At 34.3% G+C, this 22,439-nt stretch overlaps 1 protein-coding gene across 1 annotated transcript in view; it reads left to right on the top strand.

Annotated features, from left to right (window-relative positions):
* FOXP2 (forkhead box P2) overlaps window positions 1–22,439 on the top strand; it is a 371,655-nt gene that overhangs the window by 314,629 nt on the left and 34,587 nt on the right. The window contains exons 8-11 of the mRNA XM_032642873.1: window positions 10,625–10,838; window positions 12,594–12,698; window positions 20,125–20,212; window positions 21,837–21,920. Coding sequence (XP_032498764.1) covers window positions 10,625–10,838; window positions 12,594–12,698; window positions 20,125–20,212; window positions 21,837–21,920 — 491 coding nt within the window. The remainder of the gene's footprint in view (window positions 1–10,624; window positions 10,839–12,593; window positions 12,699–20,124; window positions 20,213–21,836; window positions 21,921–22,439) is intronic.

The following is a 22,439-nucleotide window of genomic DNA, read 5'->3' as shown; positions in this document are numbered from 1 at the left end:
TGAATCAACTTTTGGGAAATGGAAAGAGTTCTAAGTAAAAAAAAAAAAAAAATGAAATAGAATGGTAAACAGAATCATTCTTCGTGTGCTAAAATTCTCAATACAGGTAAAAGTCATGTATCCATAAACAATCCTAAAAGCGTATTCTAATTTCCATTTGGATTTTGTTGGAACAACTTTAATCCAAGTGAACTTTCATTCAAGTCACTTATATTTGTTCCAGAGGGGCTCACATTGCACTAGTACTTGCTGTGCATTTTTCTGACTCTATAGGATACACTGAAGAAAATCAAGAACAATTAAATATACAAAAATTATAATTAGACTAATAAAAGAGTCTTTTAAATACACATAATTATTATTTGGGGCACATTAAATTGTAAATATTGTGGTAAATGTTCTTCTCTTTATTTATCAAATTACTGTCTCCATGGCTTATTTTTCCCAGAATTTCTCTTTCATTTGACTTCAGATCCTCTAATTCACCTGACTGAATCACTCCTAGGAAATCAAGAAAGATAAAGTTTAAATAGTGAAAGAAGGGGCTTCCCTGGTGGCGCAGTGGTTGAGAGTCCGCCTGCCGATGCAGGGGACACGGGTTCGTGCCCCGGTCCGGGAAGATCCCACATGCCGCAGAGCGGCTGGGCCCGTGAGCCATGGCCGCTGAACCTGTGCGTCGGGAGCCTGTGCTCCGCAACAGGAGAGGCCACAACAGTGAGAGGCCCGCAAAGCGCAAAAAAAAAAAAAAAAAAAAAAAAAAATAGTGAAAGAAAAACAAGGCAATAAACCCACTTTTCTGTGTCATTCCAAAGAGAATTGGAATAAACCATAGTGTCACCACAGCAGTGAATGTTCTATTCACAAATAATTGGTTTTTTTTGAAAAATAAATACAACTTGAGGACAAAGAAAGAAATAAGGTTTAAAAATTAAAAGTGTTTATAAATTAGTTCAACGTAAATATAGATTTCTTTCATAGAAACTGTACTAAAACAGAAGCAATAAATTTATGTCAATAGGGAAATATAATTTTATTTGAGTAAAACCATTCAAACAAACATTTCAAGAATGTTTAAAATAGATGTTCGTAGAAACAAGATGTAGTTATCTGAAATATATGTGTTAAACTGCATTCTTCCAAAACAAGCATAGAAATATCTTGTGAACAAGAATATTCATTATGATATAACCATTCTAATAGTGTTCAAATGAAAACTTTCCCTAATTTCTGAGCTTTCTTTTGATAGAATTATCAAAAGAAAGCTTCCTTTTTTTTCTTCTATTTGTTTTTTTCCTTCCAGTTTTATTGAGATATAGTTTACATACAGCACTGTATAACTTTAAGGTGTGCAGCATAATGATTTGACTTACATACATCATGAAATGATTGACCTACAACACTGGGTTAGTTCCTGATCTGCACAACGTAATGATTCGCTATTTCTCTACCCAACAAAATGATCACCACTTACTTTCTTCTATTTGTATTCTCTGTAAGATATATGAGAAATAAAACTCACAGAATGGAGAACATTGAGGGAAAGGAAGTAAATCTGAAAACATATCTGGGTTTGAGCAGAAAGTGTATTTTTTAAGAAACATTTTTAATTGAAGTGTAGTTGATTTACAATGTTGTGTTAGTTTCAGGTGTACAGCAAAGTGATTCAGGTATATATATATATATATATATATATATATATATTCTTTTTTAGATTCTTTTCCCTTACAGGTTATTACAAAATATTGAGTATAGTTCGCTGTGCTATACAGTAGGTCCTTGCTGGCTATCTATTTTATGTGTAGTAGTGTGTATATGTTAATCCCAAACTCCTAGTTTATCCCTACCCACCACTTTTCCCCTTTGGTAACAATAAATTTGTTTTCTGTGTCTGTGGGTTTATTTCTGTTTTGTATAGAAGTTCATCTGTATCATTTTTTATTTTTAGATTCCACATATAAGTGATATCGTATACTTGTCTTTCTCTGTCTGGCTTACTTCACTTAGTATGATAATCTCTAGGTCCAAACAAAAAAGATGGAAGTCATCATTGTGTTTTCAGCTGTTTAGATGAATGTGTGAAAAGTGCCATTGTGGAGAGTCCCATCAGCCAAACACAGGAGGAATATGTCATAAACCAGATACAGTAAAGGAACATAAGTTCATAGTACTCTTCTGGAATCTCAGAGTGGTAGAAAGTAAAGAAATAATTGTTAAATAATGTAAGCGCTGAATCATTTCTGCCTCAGTTACTGGTTATTTTGGACAATTAATATTTTTTTTTATCAATTTTCAGTTCACTTTGCCTCAGGTTTTTGGTTGGCTGATTAGCCACAAATAATAGCCATGTGAAAACCAAGCAGGCTTAACACGCAGTGATGATATTCTCACTGTATCTTTAAAAATATGCCATATTTGCAATACTTACCCCATGATTTAACACAACTTGCTCAGACTACTTTTAAAGTTACAATTTCTTTCAACTGTATAAAAATATGTACATGAGAATCAGATAGATGTAACAAAACTATAATTTTGATAAGGAGATTTACAGACATTTTTCTCTATATTGCAAAATGATGTAATGTATTTTATCATTTTAAAGTAAGGCATTTTAAATATTAAGCATTTCAAGTCATCATGAACATTACTATAATATTGGATTTTAATGTGAAATAGGCAATTAAATTACAATCTCTAAGTATGTATATAGAGTGACTGTAGGTATACAGAAGTCAAAAAAGGATGGATTTGTAAATCAATCTTGAATAAAATACTGATTATAAAGCTATTTGATACAACGTGTACTTTAAATATCAACTAGTAATTAATTAGTGACATATTTTCGTGACTCAGTACCACTGTCTGCAGGTTAAAAAATAGGAACTTATTGCGACATGCACTTTAAACTTTGATATGTTTTTGATATAAGATAGAAGTCAGTGTATCCCAATACACAATATATTCATAGGTTTAGTATTATTATAGGGATCTATATATACACATACACACATATATATTTGTATGTGTGTATATATGTTTAATTACAACTTCTAAAATATTTTTGAATTTGTAGAAGCTATCTAAAACAACCATTTTCATTACCAATCTGAAAGACCAAACAGGGAATGCTAGATAACCAGCCAGTCCTGTTTTAAACTAACACCTTGTAGAACTAGATGAGCTTGGAATCTGTTGAACAATAAAGAAAATGATATCTTTTTAAATAAAATATAATAATGTCCTTCATGCTGAGTTAGGACTGTGCTGAAGTTTTTCTTTGGCATCAGTATTCAGCCAAAGTCAGCTCTTTGGCTTGGACTTCACGCTTTGCTTATGGAAATCTAAATAGCCAAATGGCTACTTCAGCACCACTCAGGCATCCTTGATTTTTTTGCTTAATCTGTGATCATGGGCTTACACAGAACATATATCTAATCAGGGTAACAGCACCAGCACTAAGAACAATGTACGTCATGCAGAATTATTGTTACCATTTTAGTATTCCCTTTCAAATACCAGTAAATCTTCTATTTGTAATTTAGGAAAATCTCCTTTGGGGTTTTACATGCTGAAAACAACATCCATGAGCTAAAGTTTGAAGGTACATTTATTATAGTCAGAATAAAACTTTGCAAAATTACTTGTGAATGCTGTTATGCATAAAAACTAACTTAGGGATAAATAAATACATAGGGAGATATTAAAAATATGTTGAGTTAGTTGTTGAGAAAATTTAAATGAGATAAGAAGAGGGAGATTAAATTATATCATAATTCTAATTGTTGTAGAATTGTTTAGTATACTAACATGCGTATACTAAAATGGTTTAATGCCATTTAGGCCATCTGTCTTAAAAAGTTCTATTTGTCAATTCTTTATGTGTTGAGGGAAGACTTAAAAGGAAAACATCAACTTTGCCACATTAAAATGTCATGATCAAGAAAAATAAGAAATCATTGTTTTTGTAATAGAATATCAAACTGTAAAAATGTAGCCTATAAAAATTTTCATAGTAAAATCATAGCAGGAATTTTTTTATATCAGATATATTCCTGTATCCCAGAAATTCTTTCCTTGGTGGAGATATTTGCCTTTGGTCTCAGTTTCAGCCAAATAGCTATTTTTACTTCTTGTAATTCAGCATTTGGACGAAATGTGTATTAGGTACACCTGTCATTGAAAGTACATTTTAAAGATGGGCATTTTACGTACAGGTTATAGTAAGCCCCTAGTCAAATACAGATCAATAAGATGTTAGGTTTGGCAAATTATAAATGAACACTTGGCTTTCTGAAGGTAGCTCAGAAACTGGAATAATGGTTGCCACTGGAGAGGTACTGGGGACCCAGAGGACAGGGCTGGTAGGGAAATTTAATTTTACAATGCATACCCTTCTCTGTGATTCAATTATTTTGGCCATGCATGTATACTAGTTTTTCAAAATGTAAAATTTAAGGTGAAAAGTGAAAATTAATGATAATATTTCAATAATTTCAAGTATTGAATATCAAATCATTCAATAAAATATGTGAATAATACAAATACTTTTACCAAAATTCACTTTTATTACTTTTAATTGTAAATAACCCTAGAAAATAAATTAATTAAAAATTCACAGTAGACTGACTTTATATCATACTATATTAAAATTATTTATTTAATATTAAAAAGTAATTACTGGATGTAAAAAATAAAAGGACGTGGAAAGAATCGTTTATTTCTGAGTGTGAAAAAGATGCTCATGTAATTTTTACCAATACATGAAACTTTTACCCCTTGTATGCCCCAAGAATATATAATCTAGATATGAATGATAAAATTTTCACTAATTCTTAGCACAGTGCTTGGCACCCAGTACTCTGCAAACTCTAACTCTAGAAATAAGGAATTGTTATTTAATTGCTTTATCTGACATATTATATGAGATTAGGAATTCTTTTTATTCTCTCAACTCCTGGAAAAAGAAACTTTTTTTTTTTTTTTGCGGTAACGTGGGCTTCTCACTGTTGTGGCCTCTCCCATTGCGGAGCACAGGCTCTGGACGCGCAGGCTCAGCGGCCATGGCTCATGGGCCCAGCTGCTCCACGGCATGTGGGATCTTCCCAGACCGGGGCACGAACCCGTGTCCTCTGCATCGGCAGGCGGACTCTCAACCACTCCGCCACCAGGGAAGCCCTGGAAAAAGAAACTTTTTAATGCTTATTTGTAGTCCTGGCAGTGAATGAAGCCCAAGTCACCATACAAAAGTAGAATAGGGTTTCTCAATTTTTTGTGGGCACGGAATTTTTAAATTATGAAATTATAAAACTTTTCAGCAGTGGTATTGTATGTATATTTCCTTGAAATATGTTTTAAAGGAAAAATGAATAATCTTCACTTAAGATTTTAAGTTGACTATTATTCTGTGATACTCTAGTCCACTGATTCCCGGATTGTGCTTGCCACTACACTAATGTTCTGGGCCACTGAACAGCTCTTTTATTTATTTATTTATTTATGGCTGTGTTGGGGCTTCCTTGCTGCGTGTGGGCTTTTCTCTAGTTGTGGCAAGCCGGGGCTACTCCTCATTGCGGTGTGCAGGCTTCTCATTGCGGTGGCTTTCTCACTGCGGAGCATGGGCTCCAGGTGTGCAGGCTTCAGTAGTTGTGGCATGCGGGCTCAGTAGTTGTGGCTCACGGGCTCTAGAGCACAGGCTCAGTAGTTGTGGCGCACGGGCTTAGTTGCTCCACCGCATGTGGGATCTTCCTGGACCAGGGCTCAGAGCCATGTCTCCTGCGTTGGCAGGCGGATTCTTAACCACTGAGCCACCAGGGAAGTCCCTGAACAGCTCTATTAAGTAATATTCATTGAGTGTTTACTCACGGCAGGCACTCATGTAGGCGCTGGGAATAAAGCCATGATGAAAACAGACAGCAAACTCTGCCATCATAAAACTTACATTTTAGTGTAAAAAATGTAATAAGACAGACTGTAGAAGACAGACAACAAATAAGTCAAGTAAAATATATAGTGGTAACTGCTAAGGAGAAAAAAAGCAAGGATAGGAAAAAATTAAGCAACCACAGGAGATGGGAGGAGTTGAACTTGTAGACAAGGTAGCCAGGGAAGGAGTCCTGGGAAGGGGCTGTGTGAGTAATGACCTGAAAATGTGGGGGGAACTCGGCCATGTATTAGCTCTTGAGCAAAAGTTACTTAACTTTTCTGTGCCTCAGTGTCCTCATCTCTAAAATGAAAATAGTGATGGTAATAATAAAAACAATAATAGAGGTTTGGGCATTACATTAGTTATTATGTATGAAGCCTTTGGAAAAGTAACTGGCGTATGAGAAGCACTATATAAGTATCTGTTAAATAAAACGGACAAAGAAACCTGCTAGAGGAATGCGTTGGGGTCAGAGGAGCTGTATAAACAGGAGCTTAGTTTTGGACATGTAAGAATTGAGAATTTGTTAGGGTTATGTGGAGATGCCAGATAGGCAGCCTGCAATTCAGGGAAGGGGCCTGGGTTGGAGATCACTTGAATCCTAAGCCTATACCTGGTATTTAAAACTGAAATAAATTAGTGTAATTGTAAAAAGAACTTGTTGAGTTAATTTTTTTCCTTCAAACGTATTTGCAAAACACTGAGTTAAAGAAAGAGACTCAAGTTTTCTTTGTTACTAGACAGATATCTCAGAACTGTTTTACTTGCTAACATGAACCACGGGTCTCCAAGATGGAAACAACAGACTTCTGAGAGATCTTAGACTAACAGCATTTCGAGAGTACTGTTCCATAGAACACAGTTACTGCCTGAAAAAGTAAATTACTTCTTGCCTAACATCAAAACATAAAAAACTCCCCAAACTTTCAAAATGCTGCAAAATGGATTGGCTAGTTGTTTCATTTTCATAAATAGTTTTGTATCCATAGAAAATAGCTAAGCAAGTTGATGCGAAAACTTAGTCTCATGGGCAATGTAATAGTTTACTTAAAAAAAAATTCCCCCCAAATTATTTGTACATTGGAATCATCTGTGGAGCTTCAAAAGCTACTAGAAATTGTGATTTGATTTGTTGGGGCTATGGTCACGGCACTGGAAATTTTAAAAGATCCCCAAGTGATTCTAATATGTAGATGCTTTGGGGAGCTAGTTTCACTAACAGGAATCTCTTTTTGACATTATTTATTCTCTGTCCCTTATTTAAAATAGTTAAAATTAAATATTTAAAATATATAAATATTTAATATTTTTAAGATATTCTTTTAATTAAGGATTGTTATTTGGATGATGAACAGGTTATTTATTTATCAAATGTTTATGTGCCTACTGTTTGTCACCCTATCATTGTGATATCATGGTGATACCACTAATTTTCAAGGCAAATGAATAGTATAATGGATTTCTACTTTTAGAAGGGAAGTGGATACTTAGGTTAACTAAATTATTAATAAAATTCAAAACCTAAATTATTAATAACATCTTTAACTGGTATAGTTTCAAAAAACGTCTAAGAGTCTTTAGCCAAAATATAAAATGTTATTAGCCACTCAGCCTGTTAGAATCAACTAGTACCATTTATAATTCTTTAGACATTGGCCTTATAGGAGAGCAACGGTTATAAATAGTGTGACCTTTAAGAGTCACAGAACTTCCGTGTGCAAACCGATGTGTCTTCGAGAACTGTATGAACCCATTTTAATCAATTAAATCAACAACTATTTCTTGAGCACATACCAGGCACTGTTCTAGGCACTGGGGGGTCTACCAGTAAAATAAGAAATCCCTGCTCTTAGAAAATGGTGGAGGGAGACTGTAAAGCAAATAAATAATATGGTTTAGGGGCCGATAAATGCCCTAAAGAAAAATAAAGTAGGGTGAGGTGGAAGGGCACGATAAGAGGCAGGTGGGGAGGGGCAATGGTTGATAAGTGTGGACAGAGACCTCTCACAGGAGGTGACCCTTGAACCACCTGAGAGAAGGGAGGGAAGAACTCGTGAGAAGATTTGCAACCAGAGGGGCCTAGGCTGTGAGGGCCGCCAGAGGGAAGCTCGAAAGGGAGCAAATGTTTGATGCATTCGAGAAAGAGCAGAAGGCTAGTATAACAGAATGAAACAGAGAGAGACAGCGATGGATGAGGTCAGAGAGACAGGCCGGAACCAAATGATAACTGCCAGCACCTCATGGGCCATGGTAAGTTTTGTTGTTTTTTTTTTTGTTGTTGTTTTGTTTTTTTCTGTGCGCGGGCCTCTCACTGCTGTGGCCTCTCCTGTTGTGGAGCACAGGCTCCGGACGCGCAGGCTCAGCGGCCATGGCTCACGGGCCCAGCCGCTCCGTGGCATGTGGGATCTTCCCGGACCGGGGCATGAACCCGTGTCCCCTGCATCAGCAGGCAGACTCTCAACCACTGCGCCACCAGGGAAGCCCTTGTTGTTTTTTTTTGTCTCTTAAGTTCAAAGCCATTGGAGGCTGAAAAGCCATTGGAGGGTTTGTTGGGGAAGTGCCATGGCCTCATTTACCTTTAGAGAGATAACTTTGGGCTGATAGATGAAAAGTAAATTAGCCAAAGCCAAGGTGAAAACAGGAAGACAGTCAGGAAGCTATAGCAGTGGTCCAGGCAAGAGCTGACGGTGGAGCAGAGAGGCAGCAGAGTTCTGATGCAGAGGATGTGTTGATGCTCTCACAGAAAAGGATTTACTCGTGGAGTTTTGCTGTTAGGACGCGTAACGCATGCAGCCAGGGAACAAAAAGTCATGGTCAGAAAAGTTTCAGTATCCCAGGTTAAAGCTAGAATTAAAGCGATCTTTATATAGAAATTATTTCCTATGTAACAGAAATACCTTTCTTTATTAACCCATCCTCTTCTTTTTAGAAAAAACAGTTTTTAATAACTTTGGGAATCTGAGTTACCCTGTCTTGTCTTTAGTCTCAGGCCATGTCTTAAAATCTTGAGGAGCCAGGATCACCAGAATGGTAGCTTTCAGTAACGCTGCCTGTTTGAAATTGCGATAGGCATAGCGGTTTAAGGTTTCCACTAGGACGAATAATTTGACCAGAAGTTATGTTTGGAACAGTGAGAATTCTTCTGTTGCTCTGGGCTACTTACCACTATGTCTAGATCAATGATTTTTCCCACTTGCAGGGGTAGGGGTGAGAGAGCTGTCCTCACCATCGTACTCTGTTATCTTTCCCCAGTCTCCCCTGCCTATTCCAAGCCACTTCACTCGCACGCAGCTCTCAACTGATCAGCATCACTAGAGCATCTGATGTGGGGGTGAGGGGCAGGGGACGTTTGATTAGCATTTTCATCCTTATATCAGATATTGTAGATGAACCCAGTAATAAAAAACATAGATTTTGGACCCACAGGGCATCATGTTTGAATTCTGTCCACTGGTTATGAGCTTAGTGACTGGGGAAACATATTTAATCTTTCTGAGCCTCCATGCCCTCATCAATAAAATGTAATGATTCCTAATGTCAGGTGAGGTTAATTTAGATTATGAATGCAAAGCGCCAGAATATAGTAGATGCTCAATAAATGATAGCAATTATAATTACAAGTACATTTCCTCCTGTATATCTTTATTCAGAGTTTTCATATTTTTAATAAAATATTTTAGGAGCAAAGGCATTCAAGTCAGACTGCCTGGATTGAAATCCTAGCTTTATCACACATAAGCTTTGTGACCTTAGATATATTTTTGAACCTCTCTCCCTCTTTGCTTCCTTATCTGTAAATAAATTGGTTACAATAAAAGTGTCAGCTCCATTGGACTGTAGTAAGGATTAAGGAGCATAAGGTATATAAACAATATATGAAGGCACAGAAATTGGCATATATAAGTGATGTTTTGTAAGTCAAATACTGTAAATAACAGTCTCTCAATTCCTTATTTCAAAATTACAGTGAAAAGCTAAAGTATTGTACCTAGCTTTTCTATTTTCATTCATCATAAGTCAGGTAAATTTGCATAATCTGAGCCAGGAATTTGTTTAAAATGAGTAGTTGATTTATTATTCTATCAGTCATAAAATGAGGGAGAAATTTAGATATTATCTGCTTAATTGATCCATGTAAGTTAGAATATTGGCTTATTCAGGACCTCAAAATGAAATTCAGTTATTTCCTTGGCCATTCTGAGAAAGATCAAAATAACTAGATAATTGTCAAATCTATTTTTCTTTTGACTTGAGTGTTTGCTGTTTTCTCCTGACATTTGTGTTTCCCACCTTACTTTTTTCATTTCTTTTGATATGTGTTATTTCCAAATGTTCTTTCAGTTCCTCACTGATAAAAACTTCATACTAGCAATAAATAAAAGCTTGAATAAAGTTAGTTAAAAGGTTAAAAGTTGAATAGTTTAATTTTCAAGTGGAACTTGCTGTGTTTTTTTTCTACTGATCCTTGATATTATTCCCAATACTATTATTTCTAGTACTGTTCTTGAATTGGTAGTCTTTAACAAATAACTGATTATTGAAGAGGAAACGATAGTGCTGATGGTATAAAGTGGTTTATTATCATATATTAATAATTCTGGTAACATCACTTTTGTGGTTGGCCTTAATCCAGTGATAATACTAAGCTCATTATATGAAATTTACTTTGTTATATTAGTGGGGCTTTCTTTCACTTTATAGCTGGCTTAAGTCCTGCTGAGATTCAGCAGTTATGGAAAGAAGTGACTGGAGTTCACAGTATGGAAGACAACGGCATTAAGCATGGAGGGCTAGACCTCACTACTAACAATTCCTCCTCGACTACCTCCCCCACCGCTTCCAAAGCGTCACCACCAATAACCCATCACTCCATGGTGAATGGACAGTCTTCAGTTCTAAATGCAAGGCGAGACAGGTAAATCTCAGGAGATACATTCTGTTACATATCACCAAACTTTACTTTCACCATTTGTGAAACTAAAAATAATGATTTGTACTTAACAGGGGCAGAATGTGTAGAACAACTAATTAAATAGATAGAAACCTTTAGATTATTTGTATTTATATCATTTTCATTAGAAAAAAAAGCAGTTCAGATACCAGCAGTTTAATGGATAGAGTGGGGAATTTACTGAAGAAAGTTATTTATTAATAAGTGCATGCAGAATTATTGTGTCAATATATTTTTATGGCTAAAATGTTGTGATTAACCTGATTGCTGAAATGAGAACATTTTTACCATTTTAAAACTTAACCAGTTTCAAATAATTAAAGATGCGTATATATCCCCCTTATATATGTTACAAACATGTGCTTACAAATCAGAGAATAGATATACATAAACATATAAACACAGGTATAATAAACCAGAAGATAGAAGATCTGGTTTGCCTTTTTTATTGTCGTGGCATGATGGAATTATAAATATATAATAAAAATGAAATTACGGTGGTAACTTTCTGAATAAATTTGCCTCAATACTCATAAAGAAAAATTATTTGATTTCAGTTACCAACACTGAGTACATTATATTAGGTAATTTTTCAACTTACTGTTTTATTTCAGTTGTGTAAAAACTGCCTTTGTAAAAGGATCACCCATGTACTTTTTTGTCCATTTAGTTCTATTTATGCAGGCATATCATTATCTAATCATGTCCTTTAATGTAATTTACATAAACTATAGAAGCTAAAATATTGCTCAATATGAAAACTAACTTTTTAAAAGATGAAGCATAAGTGTAGGACTTCTTAACAGAATGGCTTAGTCTCATATGATATATAGCTGTAAAATTCATATTTAAGTGGAGTGGATTAATAGTGTTCTGTTACATATGTGAATACCTGCCTAGCTGCCACAAACCCTTTCCCCGAAGCAAATATTTTTTCAAAGAAACGTACATATAATTACAGTACAGTTTAAGATATAATGCTATAGTTTGGTGATGTTTTTTGTCTTCCTAGAAGTATCATAAAATTTTTTTCTTGTTAGCTTTCATTATTATAAAATGGTATGCCTTTGAATGCTTTCACGCTGTTGTATTAATTGAGAGTAATTTGATGATTATACAGTTCAGAAGTTGGTTGATGTCTCTAGGATCTATCTGATATAATACTCACTTATCAAAAGTCTTGGATAATTATAGAAAGAGATAGCTAATGAATACCGTTCCAAAGCAGAATTTTTAAATCAGCTGTAACTAGCAGAAACATATATGGTTCGCACATAAATATTAAACAATGTAAATGATCCTAAAGGTCCATATCTTCCCTAAAAAGAACATTTCGAAAATCTTATGGTGATTTTCCTATTACTTTCTTAAAAACACAGGGTTTTTTCACTTGACCACATATGAATATATATATTTTTATTTAGAGGTAAATGTTACGTTAAGGTCATATGGCAGGATTAGCATATGATATTATACAGTCCTCTTAGTTTTTCATCGTTTATTAACAGTCATCTTTGGCTCTATTTCTCCTCTAATTGGAACATCATCTAGCCTTGGCAGTTGAACTATTCAATAGAACGATTAAATTTTTCTGACTGCTCTGAGCTGAATTGACCTGTTTTGACCTGTTTGTCACTGATCGTAACCTGACAGGCGCTAGCAGCCTGCAACGATTATGGCTTTTTGAGATCAATCTGATGCCATGTTCTTTTGCTGCAGCTCATCACATGAGGAGACTGGGGCCTCTCACACTCTCTACGGCCATGGAGTTTGCAAATGGCCAGGCTGTGAAAGCATTTGTGAAGACTTTGGACAGTTTTTAAAGTAGGTTTTTTACTTTTTTTAGGGGAGGGAGTGGATTGTATGGGAGTTTTAAGCAGATAGTTGTAAATGAACAAAAGAAAGCTGAAGGAAGAAAGTGAAGGTCCATCATAAGGCACACTGTAAGTTTTCTGTGTGTTCCAGCAAGTAGATTAGCAAAGTCAGGCTAAGATGGTTAACTCTTCCTCTTTACTTTTTCATGAGAACATTTTACAAATCATCCAATAAAAGTTTTTGAATGAATGAAAAAAGAAGTAGCCTTACTATAGCAGTGTCATTAATAACTGGAAGACGTGTTTGTTGGATTCACTTAAATTTCAAGGTTTCAAGAAAAATTTCCAGTAACATTATGTGAGAAGTCATATTTTATATATATATATATAATATATATTATATATATACACATACATATATTTAAACAAAAGACAGATTTTAAAGGTGTATTTTTTATTGTAGACTTTATATTTCTTACTTTAAATAATATTTAATGTATTTATTTAACAGCAAGAATAAAAAACTGAAAGTTAATAGTAACTAAAATTTTAAGATAGTTGTTATTTTCTCCATGTTGTTACTTGTTGCCCTGAGAATCATAAAGAAACTTACATGGCCCTATGTTTGTATGATAGATTATATGGCTTCTCTAGCTTAAAATCAACTTTGTGTATCCTTAATTTCTTCATACAGTGATAATTTTTTTTTTAATTCATAAGAGGTTCTTTTTCAAATGAGAATATGCATCTTTCATGAAACATTTTCCACGCACAATTTCAGTATACAAGAGATCTAAACAGAGAGCTACAGATAGGTTTATGGAGATGAGTAACTTCACAGGCTGAGACTCTTATGTTGTCATGGAGCAGCTAACAGGGTGAATGAACTGTTTCATGCTTCATCAACAATTAAGTTAATTAGCTCATTTGAAATTGCACTGCTTTGTTGCCAGGATGTTGGCAGAAACATCAAAAGATGTGTTTACAAATGGTGGACTACAGAGTATAGAGCAAAAGCACCTTAACAACAAGGCACAAGTACTTGGCATCATAATAACTGTATAACTGAATTACAGTAAGACTTCCACAAGGATTTTTTTAAACTATTTTTAATTTCTGACCAATTAAAAGAAAAAAATGTTTCCTATATTATTACGGATTTTCTACATGGCCTTGAATGAAAATTTGCACTCCTATTTTCCTGAACAGTTGTGAGCTACCATTTTGTTGGATAGGAAACTGATTTGACCGTTCTAAGCAAAGAGAGCTCTTAAAATGTTAAGTAACTTTGCTAAAGTTTTCCTGTCTAAGAAAAATAACATTTGCTAAAATAAAGACAGGATATAAGAATATAATTCTTTAAAGAACTAATTTCATATTTCTTCATTTGAATATATTAGTCCTTATTAATATGTTATATTATTCCTTATCATTAAGGTTATTTAGAGGACTGTTGCTGCTGTTTCTTCAGTCACTAAATATTTTATTGCTCTAAGTTGTTGTTTTTGACAAAATTCAAAATAAAGCTTTAAGAAAAAAACACACGTCTCTGTTTCGGTATGATTTCCTTTATGGCCCATGGAAAGGAGCATTTTTATTCATCTCAAATTTGTATACATATTTTTATTACTAACAAGCTTATAAATATCAACTCTCATTTTACCCTCCATGGGCCTTTTTCATATTCAAGTTAGTATTTTTGAAAAACTGAAGAAGTTACAATTAAAACAGCATTTCCTTTCAATGAAATATCAACTTTGTTTCCAAAGACTGACCATTTTTCCAACCCATTAACTTTATAGGGATGACAGAACAAATGACAGTAGATTTTAAGGCCTTTTTTTTAGTCCATTTTTGTTATGATATGCTTAGATTCTGTAAGTCAAAGATCTGTGATAAATTCTGTTGATAGAACTAATGCCAGTGTACTGTACTGAAATGAAATATTAGACATATTTCCATACTAGTATTGTCTTTTTCTTAAAAAGGTGTGGGAAATTTGAAGAGAAATAAAATAATGTTTTATTAAATTAATTTCAGTTATTCAGAAAAAAATGTCGATTTAGTGTCTATGTGGAAAGTGAATCGAAGAAGGTGTCACCACTAATACAGATTTTCTTGGAAAGAAGATTTTGCTTTTCTTTTGTAATAATGGAGAGGATTGAGAGTCTTGGGGGGAAAAATGTCAGGCAAGTCAAAAAGCTGTGAAAGGTTTTTAGCTCTCAGGTTGTTTGTTTATCCATGCTCCAGAAATTTTGTACCCAGTGTTTACTATAAAAGGTGTTTGAGAAAATATTATTGTGGCATTTTTATTTCTAAAATGCACTAGAAATACATTGTACAGCTTGAGCTGTACTTTGTATCAGTCAGCTTATCCATTGGTTTGAAATAAAAGGAAGCTATCCATTATTACTATTTACCCTACATATGTTTAATAGCAAAGGATAGTAGAAAATATATTGAGCCCCAAATTCCATTTCTCACATTATATCCCCAAATAAACTGGCAGAATTCCTCTGTTTTTGCCCAGCACCAAACGAAAATCCACCAGAGGACAGTTGCTTATGAATAACATATATATTCTTAGCCATATATACATATATAAGAAGAAAGTCTAGACTAAAACGTGTTTAGGAAAATTTTTGAATTACTATAAAGTAGGTGTTGACAGAAGCTAACCATTTTTCTGACCACTCATTGAAGATCTCACTAGATCACTAAAAGCATTTAATACTAGTTCTTCATTACTGTCTTATAAATGTCAAAGTGTAATAATATCCAACAAAATTTTAGTGTAGTTTGTCTGCAAAATTAATTATCATTCCATTGGCCCTAAGTCAGCTTGAATGTAGATGGATTGACTTTTAGCGCTTAAACCAAAAGGTTTACAACATAACATTCAATTTGGCAGACAAGTGTTCTTGAACCTGCATGTGCGGATGCCAGCAAACAAAACATGGTCTGAGATACAAAGATAGAAATACTCTTTGAAGAATGGCAAAACGGTTACTGTCAATAAAATGTCAGCCTATTAAGGAGTAATTAGTTGGCGAACATAAATGTATTAGGTTTATTACAAAGCCTAAAATTTTAAGGTTTGACATTGTATAAAGAGCAATAGAAAAGGTAGTAGAAACAATATTTAATGGAAATGTGTTATCTTTTTTCTTGCAGCTGACTACTCTAAAAATTATGCTCTTACTTAGTGTGTATTGTCTAGTTCTTTGTCTTTGACTAGGCAGCATGGCTACAAAATTATGACCTCAAGAAGGCGTTCTTTGAACTTGTCAGAATGTTGTTTCTTTTGGTGACAGTGCCCCCATCTCTCAAAACTAAGGCATCTCACATAATCAGCTAAATGAATAGTGACAGCTAACATTTTGTATTTAAACTCCTGTCAGTGTTTAAACGTAAAAAGCTTGATGCAAAATAAATCAAACACCAGTGATATGCAAGGGAAACATTTTGTTAAAACAGTCTCTGACATACTTGGATTTAAATCTGATCCCTTTTTAGCTTATAAAATGCTGTAACTTTAAATGAATTTGAAAAAACATCTAGAGGTTAAAATAGAATTGCTAATCTGGGGTGTATATAATTGAAGTTACCACATGCATTCATAACCTTAAAAGCTTAATTAAAGAGAACTGTGCATTAAATAAATTGGAAAGATCCTTTCCTACATTTTGTCTTCCTGAAATGCTTGCTTAATTGTTTTTAGAAAGAATTTGACTGCCTGTTTACACCTTTTTTCCTAGTGGGCACTACCTTACCTAGCACGTAGCTCCACTGCAGTTTTGAAAGAACGTCAGTTGACCACATCATTTATTCCATTTTGAAAACAAAAATCAATATACCTATAAAGTGACCCATAAATTAGAATTGGCTCACACAATGTTTGTTCAGTGCTGCCTTTCTGAAGGCACCCTTTGCATTTTTTCTTCACCTCTCTGTTTGAACTGCAGTCTCGGTAAGAGGCTCATTAGGGGACATTAGGGACTGGAGCTAACCAGAATTCCAGAGCTTGCTTTGCTCTTATTAATGCATAGTAGAGTAGAATGCATTTAAATATTTCATAGGCATTCAGTAATTTGTGTGTAATCGCCTTGTTAGCAGACCAGTAGAAGTAGAACAGGCCTGTGAAATGGTGTTAGTGATTGCATGGGTAATTTACAGACCTTTGCCATCAGAAAGAGTATTATTGTTGGCTAGTACGAAGCTGTGAAATAGAACTAGCAATAAGTAAAAAAAGAAACTTAATAAAGGTTTTGTAACAAGCATCTTCAGGGATAACAACCCCACTTGGTCCTTTTGAAGCAGCTATAATTTATGACATAGGCAATATATCAAATGCATAAGATAGTATTATGGAGCATTCATATGAAAAGGGTATTTGCAACATTAGTTCCAACTTCCTGCAAGGGACATGATTAAATGATTAATGAAATGTCCCTTTGCATATGCATTTTGAAACAGCAATTAGGCACTGACTGAGAAAATCTACCAATCCTCTCATTTTTCAGTATTATCTCATTCTTGATTTATAAATCATAGAGAATTTTTGAACAGCAATATGTAGTACCTGAGATAGTTATAAAAACATAAAAGAGAATAATTTGGGCACAAAATAGTCATAAATACATAAATTCATAATTTACTGTTAATATGCAGCCTGTTTATTTAGTCTTATTGCATTGTATTTATATCAGGACACTATTTCTGTACTTTGATTGGCATAATTAAGTAGGGGGAATGAATAGGCACTATTATTTTACATATCACTGGTAAACAATAGCGAGGAAAGGAGAAGGGAGATGTGGCAGAGGTATGTATGTGTTTTTCAAGTTCTCAGTAATCCACTGGAGGCTGTTCTATAAATGATCATTGAAGGGCTGCAAGCTAGCCTATAATTACAGGAAAGAAAGTGGCAGCTCTGGCATTTCATAACTATGTGTCCTCGAAAAGTGCTTTGTGAGTTTGTCACCAATGATAATTTAGATAGAGGCTCATTACTGAACATCACAACACTTTAAAAACCTTTCCCCTTCATACAGGAGAATAAAGGACTATTTTAATGGCAAGGTTCTTTTGTGTTCCACTGAAAAATTCAATCAAGACAAAACCTCATTGGCTATTATTGTAGTCTACAGTCTCTATTCTAATAAAAGATGCAGAGATAAATTGAATAGGTCTCTAAGACCCAAGTATATAATGCAAACATTTTGTACTTTTTTTTAGTTCTTTAAGTATAGGATAATTACTATCCCTAAGAAGTAAACAAGTGTGCAAAAAACCTTTTTAAAAAGTAATTTCACGCAAAAATAAACATGTTAAACTGAATATATCTTTTTCTTGCAGAGCTGTGTATTCTGCTTATCTTACTCCATTTACACCGTAATCTTTGTGTAGAGCTGAAGCATTTTTAAAAATATGCATTTAGACTGACCGTGGAACAAACATACATGTGTTCCTCAAGAGATCAAGCCTTAGGAATACAACTACTATTGCAATACACTGATAGAAAATGGACTCATTGTTCATTAAAATGGGGGAAGGACCTGAAAAACAATTTGTACATGTCCTGTTAGTTAGGAATAAGTGACACTTAATGTCATAAGCTAACCTGTGGTTTACGCTAACATTCCGTGCCTCCTTTTCAGAAAGCATGAGTGAATTTTAGTTCTTGTTACAGTTTATTTTATCTAATTTTTTATTATGAAAATCATTTAAAAAATTTTTATTTTATAGTGGAGTATAGGTGATTTACAATGTCGTGTTAGTTTCAGGTGTACAGCAAAGTGATTCAGTTATACCTATATCCATTCTTTTTCAGATTCTCTTCCCATATAGGTTATTACAGAGTATTGAGTAGAGTTCCCTGTGCTATACAGTAGGTTCTTGTTGATTACCTATTTTATATATAGTAGTGTGTATCGTTCCAGTTAGTTTCTTAACCAAACCAACAGAGCCAGTCTAAGAGCAGGCAGGTGGAGTACAAGTGCCTTTCCTGCGCTATAGCCACACACCTTAAACTTGACCTGATACACCCTGCTATTTTAGTCCATAGTCTCTCTTCAACCAAGAATGACAGTTGTGCTAAGATACATGGAGGTTTTGTTGTCATGATCAGTGAGGAGGTACTGAAACAAACTGATTTAATTTATCAAAGGATGGGGCAGAGTCACACAAATTCTACCTGCTGAACCTAGATCTACTAACAAATAAACCTACATGTTTGTAAATTACTTCTTTATATGTGTTACATATTTGTTTGTCTATATATTTGTTCTGTTTCATTATCGATTTCAAGAAACGTAAGTAAATCATTTGAATGGGCACAAAAGTATTTCTGTTGAATTTTAGTAAAATTAGGGCTGCACTAAACTTTTTAGACTATTATACCGTTCTAAATGGTACTTGAGCCCAGACGGAGAAATATATAAATTCTTATTTAATTTTGTAAATATTTGGTTTAATATTTCTCTTAGATACATTGATGAGAACATCTCTTAAATTGCTGCCTTAGTTTGCCCATTGGTGAAATAGACACACCAAAGGATATTAAATTAATTGAAGATGACTTTCTTAATTTTAGGAGGCAGCAAATAAATGATATATTACAAAGTACATATTATTGAATATGTTCATGTTCATTGGAGATGCTGCTCTACTAAATTACTTTTGATGTATCAACATACCACTCATTAAAGAGATCTTTTTAAACATTATGAAATAATAATAGACTAATACATAATAAAGATTAGAGTAAGATAATGAGAATGTCTTATCTTTCCCTACTTTTTTGAAAGATTAGAATAGATGTCTCCCAAATAGGACACTAGACATGAAATGTCAATCTTACACTTCTGATTGTCAGAATCTTCAATGCACTTTAATTATTAGTAATAACAAGTGATCATTCTTCATAAGTATTTGATGTTTCCATGGGACGATAATTTGCCATCTTTACATAATTCATACCACATCCTGGTGAAATAAGACATGGCTCACTAAATAACATCATAGGAACCACAAACTGTTTTAACAAAACTGGAATAGAGAATTGTCTTTGTTCTCTTCAGAGTTACTTTTGATTCATGTATTTATAAGGTGTCCTTTTTAAAAATAAATGGCATGAGTATATGAAATTCATCTAGTGATTTCTACTATTATTCTGCAAATGGTTTGGGGAAAATATTTTTTGTAATAACTGATATGCTTAGAGACAATGACATTTTCTACTATTTGAAGGGTCTCTTTATGTTGCGTAAATAATTTGCACTAAACACATCAGCCTATTTAACTTTTCTGGTATCATTTCAAAGTGTTCTTTTTTCCACTGTGGAGGAAATACAACTTCAGTGGTTTTAAGTGGAGCGTATGCCGCTGACGTAGCCGTGGCTTAACATTCTGTTTTGTGTTTTGTGTTTGTTTAGGCACCTTAACAACGAACATGCATTGGACGACAGAAGCACTGCCCAGTGTCGAGTGCAAATGCAGGTGGTGCAGCAGTTAGAAATACAGGTTTGTCAAAGCCTTCCTTAATGGACGCCTTTCTCTGACTTCTGGTCGTTAAATTGAGTACTGGGCAGATCCTGTGTCTTTTAACACAATGACTCATAGAAATACAAGGGATTTTAGATTGTTTATAGTGATAGCAATGATTGATAATTCAGGGTGGATTGTTGTAGTTTAATGTACTTACCACTTAGACTTAATATAACCTTTAGACTCTATCATATACATTTGGCTATCCCAAAGGAGTCAAATCTAAGTTCCCCTACAAAAGGTTAGACCCAACCCCCCAGTTGGATATAATTTCATTGCAGAGACAGTTTTTACATGAGCTAATCTTGTTTTTTTCCATGAGATTTTATATTATAGCAAAAAGCCTTTACAGTATCATGCCTGTAATTTAATACTCTAAATAAAATCTTTTCCTTTTCTACCTCTAGTGTATTTTTAATTAAAGATCTTGCAAGAATCCTTAAGACTTGGAGTAATGGCACATCATTTACAATATCACAGATGGTAATATGTGTATTGTATCAAATGCTGCTAACTTAAGTTAAAAAACATTACTGTTAATATTGAAACAGAATTTGGCCCAAAATAAATAGAACTCATAAAACTGATCATAAAACAATTATATCACCCTCAATATGATTATTGCTACATTTTTTCTAACCCTCTAAGGCTTCCTCTAGCATTTCATCTTAAGATTATTTTTTCTCAATCAAACCAATACCTTGTTTCATTTAATTAAACATACAATTTATTTGTCTTCATACTTTACTACGTCTTAAATTGCTTTAAATTCATCATTCACTAAATGCATAAATGTCATTGCTTTTTTCCAGGGAGCTCCTAAAAATATTTTGACTTGTAAAATAATCAAGAACACATAAAAAGCATTGTCGCTGCTGTCGTTTAAAAAGCTTTTTTGTAAACCTGTTTACCATTTATAAAAGGTAGACTAAAACTAAGAGTTTGGCTGATGAGACCGTCTGCAGTGTGACCAATTATGCCTCTTTTTTTTTCCTGATGTGTCTGACTGATGGAAAAGTAAGGTCCGTCACTTGTAATGAGACCCAGCGCAAGTGTGGACGCCTACTCCGTGGCAGAGTTCAGCGTTTCACACTGCCCGGTCTCTGTCACTCTATTGAATTAGATTGATGATGGCAGATTGCAGGGGGCACTAACTGGACCTCAGTGGGAATGCATGAAGTGTGGAGACAATCCTGGCAGGCACTTCGCTTTGAGAACCCTTCACCCCTTCACAGCTGCTGGCACTAGTCCATAGCTAACAGTGTCCACAGGACTTTAAAGAGACACCATGGGCCTTCTAATTTATGGTTTCAGTAACTTGTTACTGTTGAGGCAACTGTGACCTCAATTCTCTTATTGACAAAAAGATGAAGTGTTATTTGTTTTCTCTGACCTTTTAACATAAGGAAAGCTATAAAAGTTTTCCCCCCCGCTCCATAGCTAAAGTTGCATTTCCTCCCAGATAAGTTCCTACGGACACAGACTTTTATATGCAGAAATCATTACTCGGAGACAAGCTCAATGATAAGATGTATCACTGCAATAAAATAGCTGTATCAGTCATTTCTAAAATGCTTCTGATCTCACTTTTTCTTAACAGCTTTCTAAAGAACGCGAACGTCTTCAAGCAATGATGACCCACTTGCACATGCGACCCTCAGAGCCCAAGCCGTCTCCCAAACCTGTAAGTGCATATTGCTTTATAAACAGTAAATAGCTCTACCGATGTAACAGACTAAGAAAATGAACAATTTAGCGACAGTTAGAAAACAATGAGTGTGATGAAAAATATGGCAATAAAATGAAAGTAAAATGCAATCGCTTGTCAAATTGTATGTTTCTTTTAAAGTAATGCTATTTTTTACAAAATCTATCCAATCTACACCACGGGTGACACTAAACAAAGTACACCTATCAGTGCACAAATCACCGCCTTGAGGCTGAAGCCAGAGAGAATATCTTTCTGTGATAGGTTTACAGATATTAAAAGGAAACCCACTTTTGAGCAACCTGTAAAGCAGAACAGTACAAATCACAAATAGAGAGGTATGTGGTATGCCGAAGAGGATTTGGATAAATCATCAGATACATATAGATTTTTTTATCAAATGTTTTGTCAAAATGTCATAGTATTTTTAAGCCAATCTTGTTCTCTTTCTTTGGTTGTTATTTCAGTTAAGATGTATTGCACATGTTGGTACAT

This window comes from Phocoena sinus, chromosome 9, assembly GCF_008692025.1.
Source record: "Phocoena sinus isolate mPhoSin1 chromosome 9, mPhoSin1.pri, whole genome shotgun sequence".
In the NCBI taxonomy this organism is placed as follows: domain Eukaryota; kingdom Metazoa; phylum Chordata; class Mammalia; order Artiodactyla; family Phocoenidae; genus Phocoena; species Phocoena sinus.
This window is presented reverse-complemented; position numbering and strand designations above follow the sequence as displayed.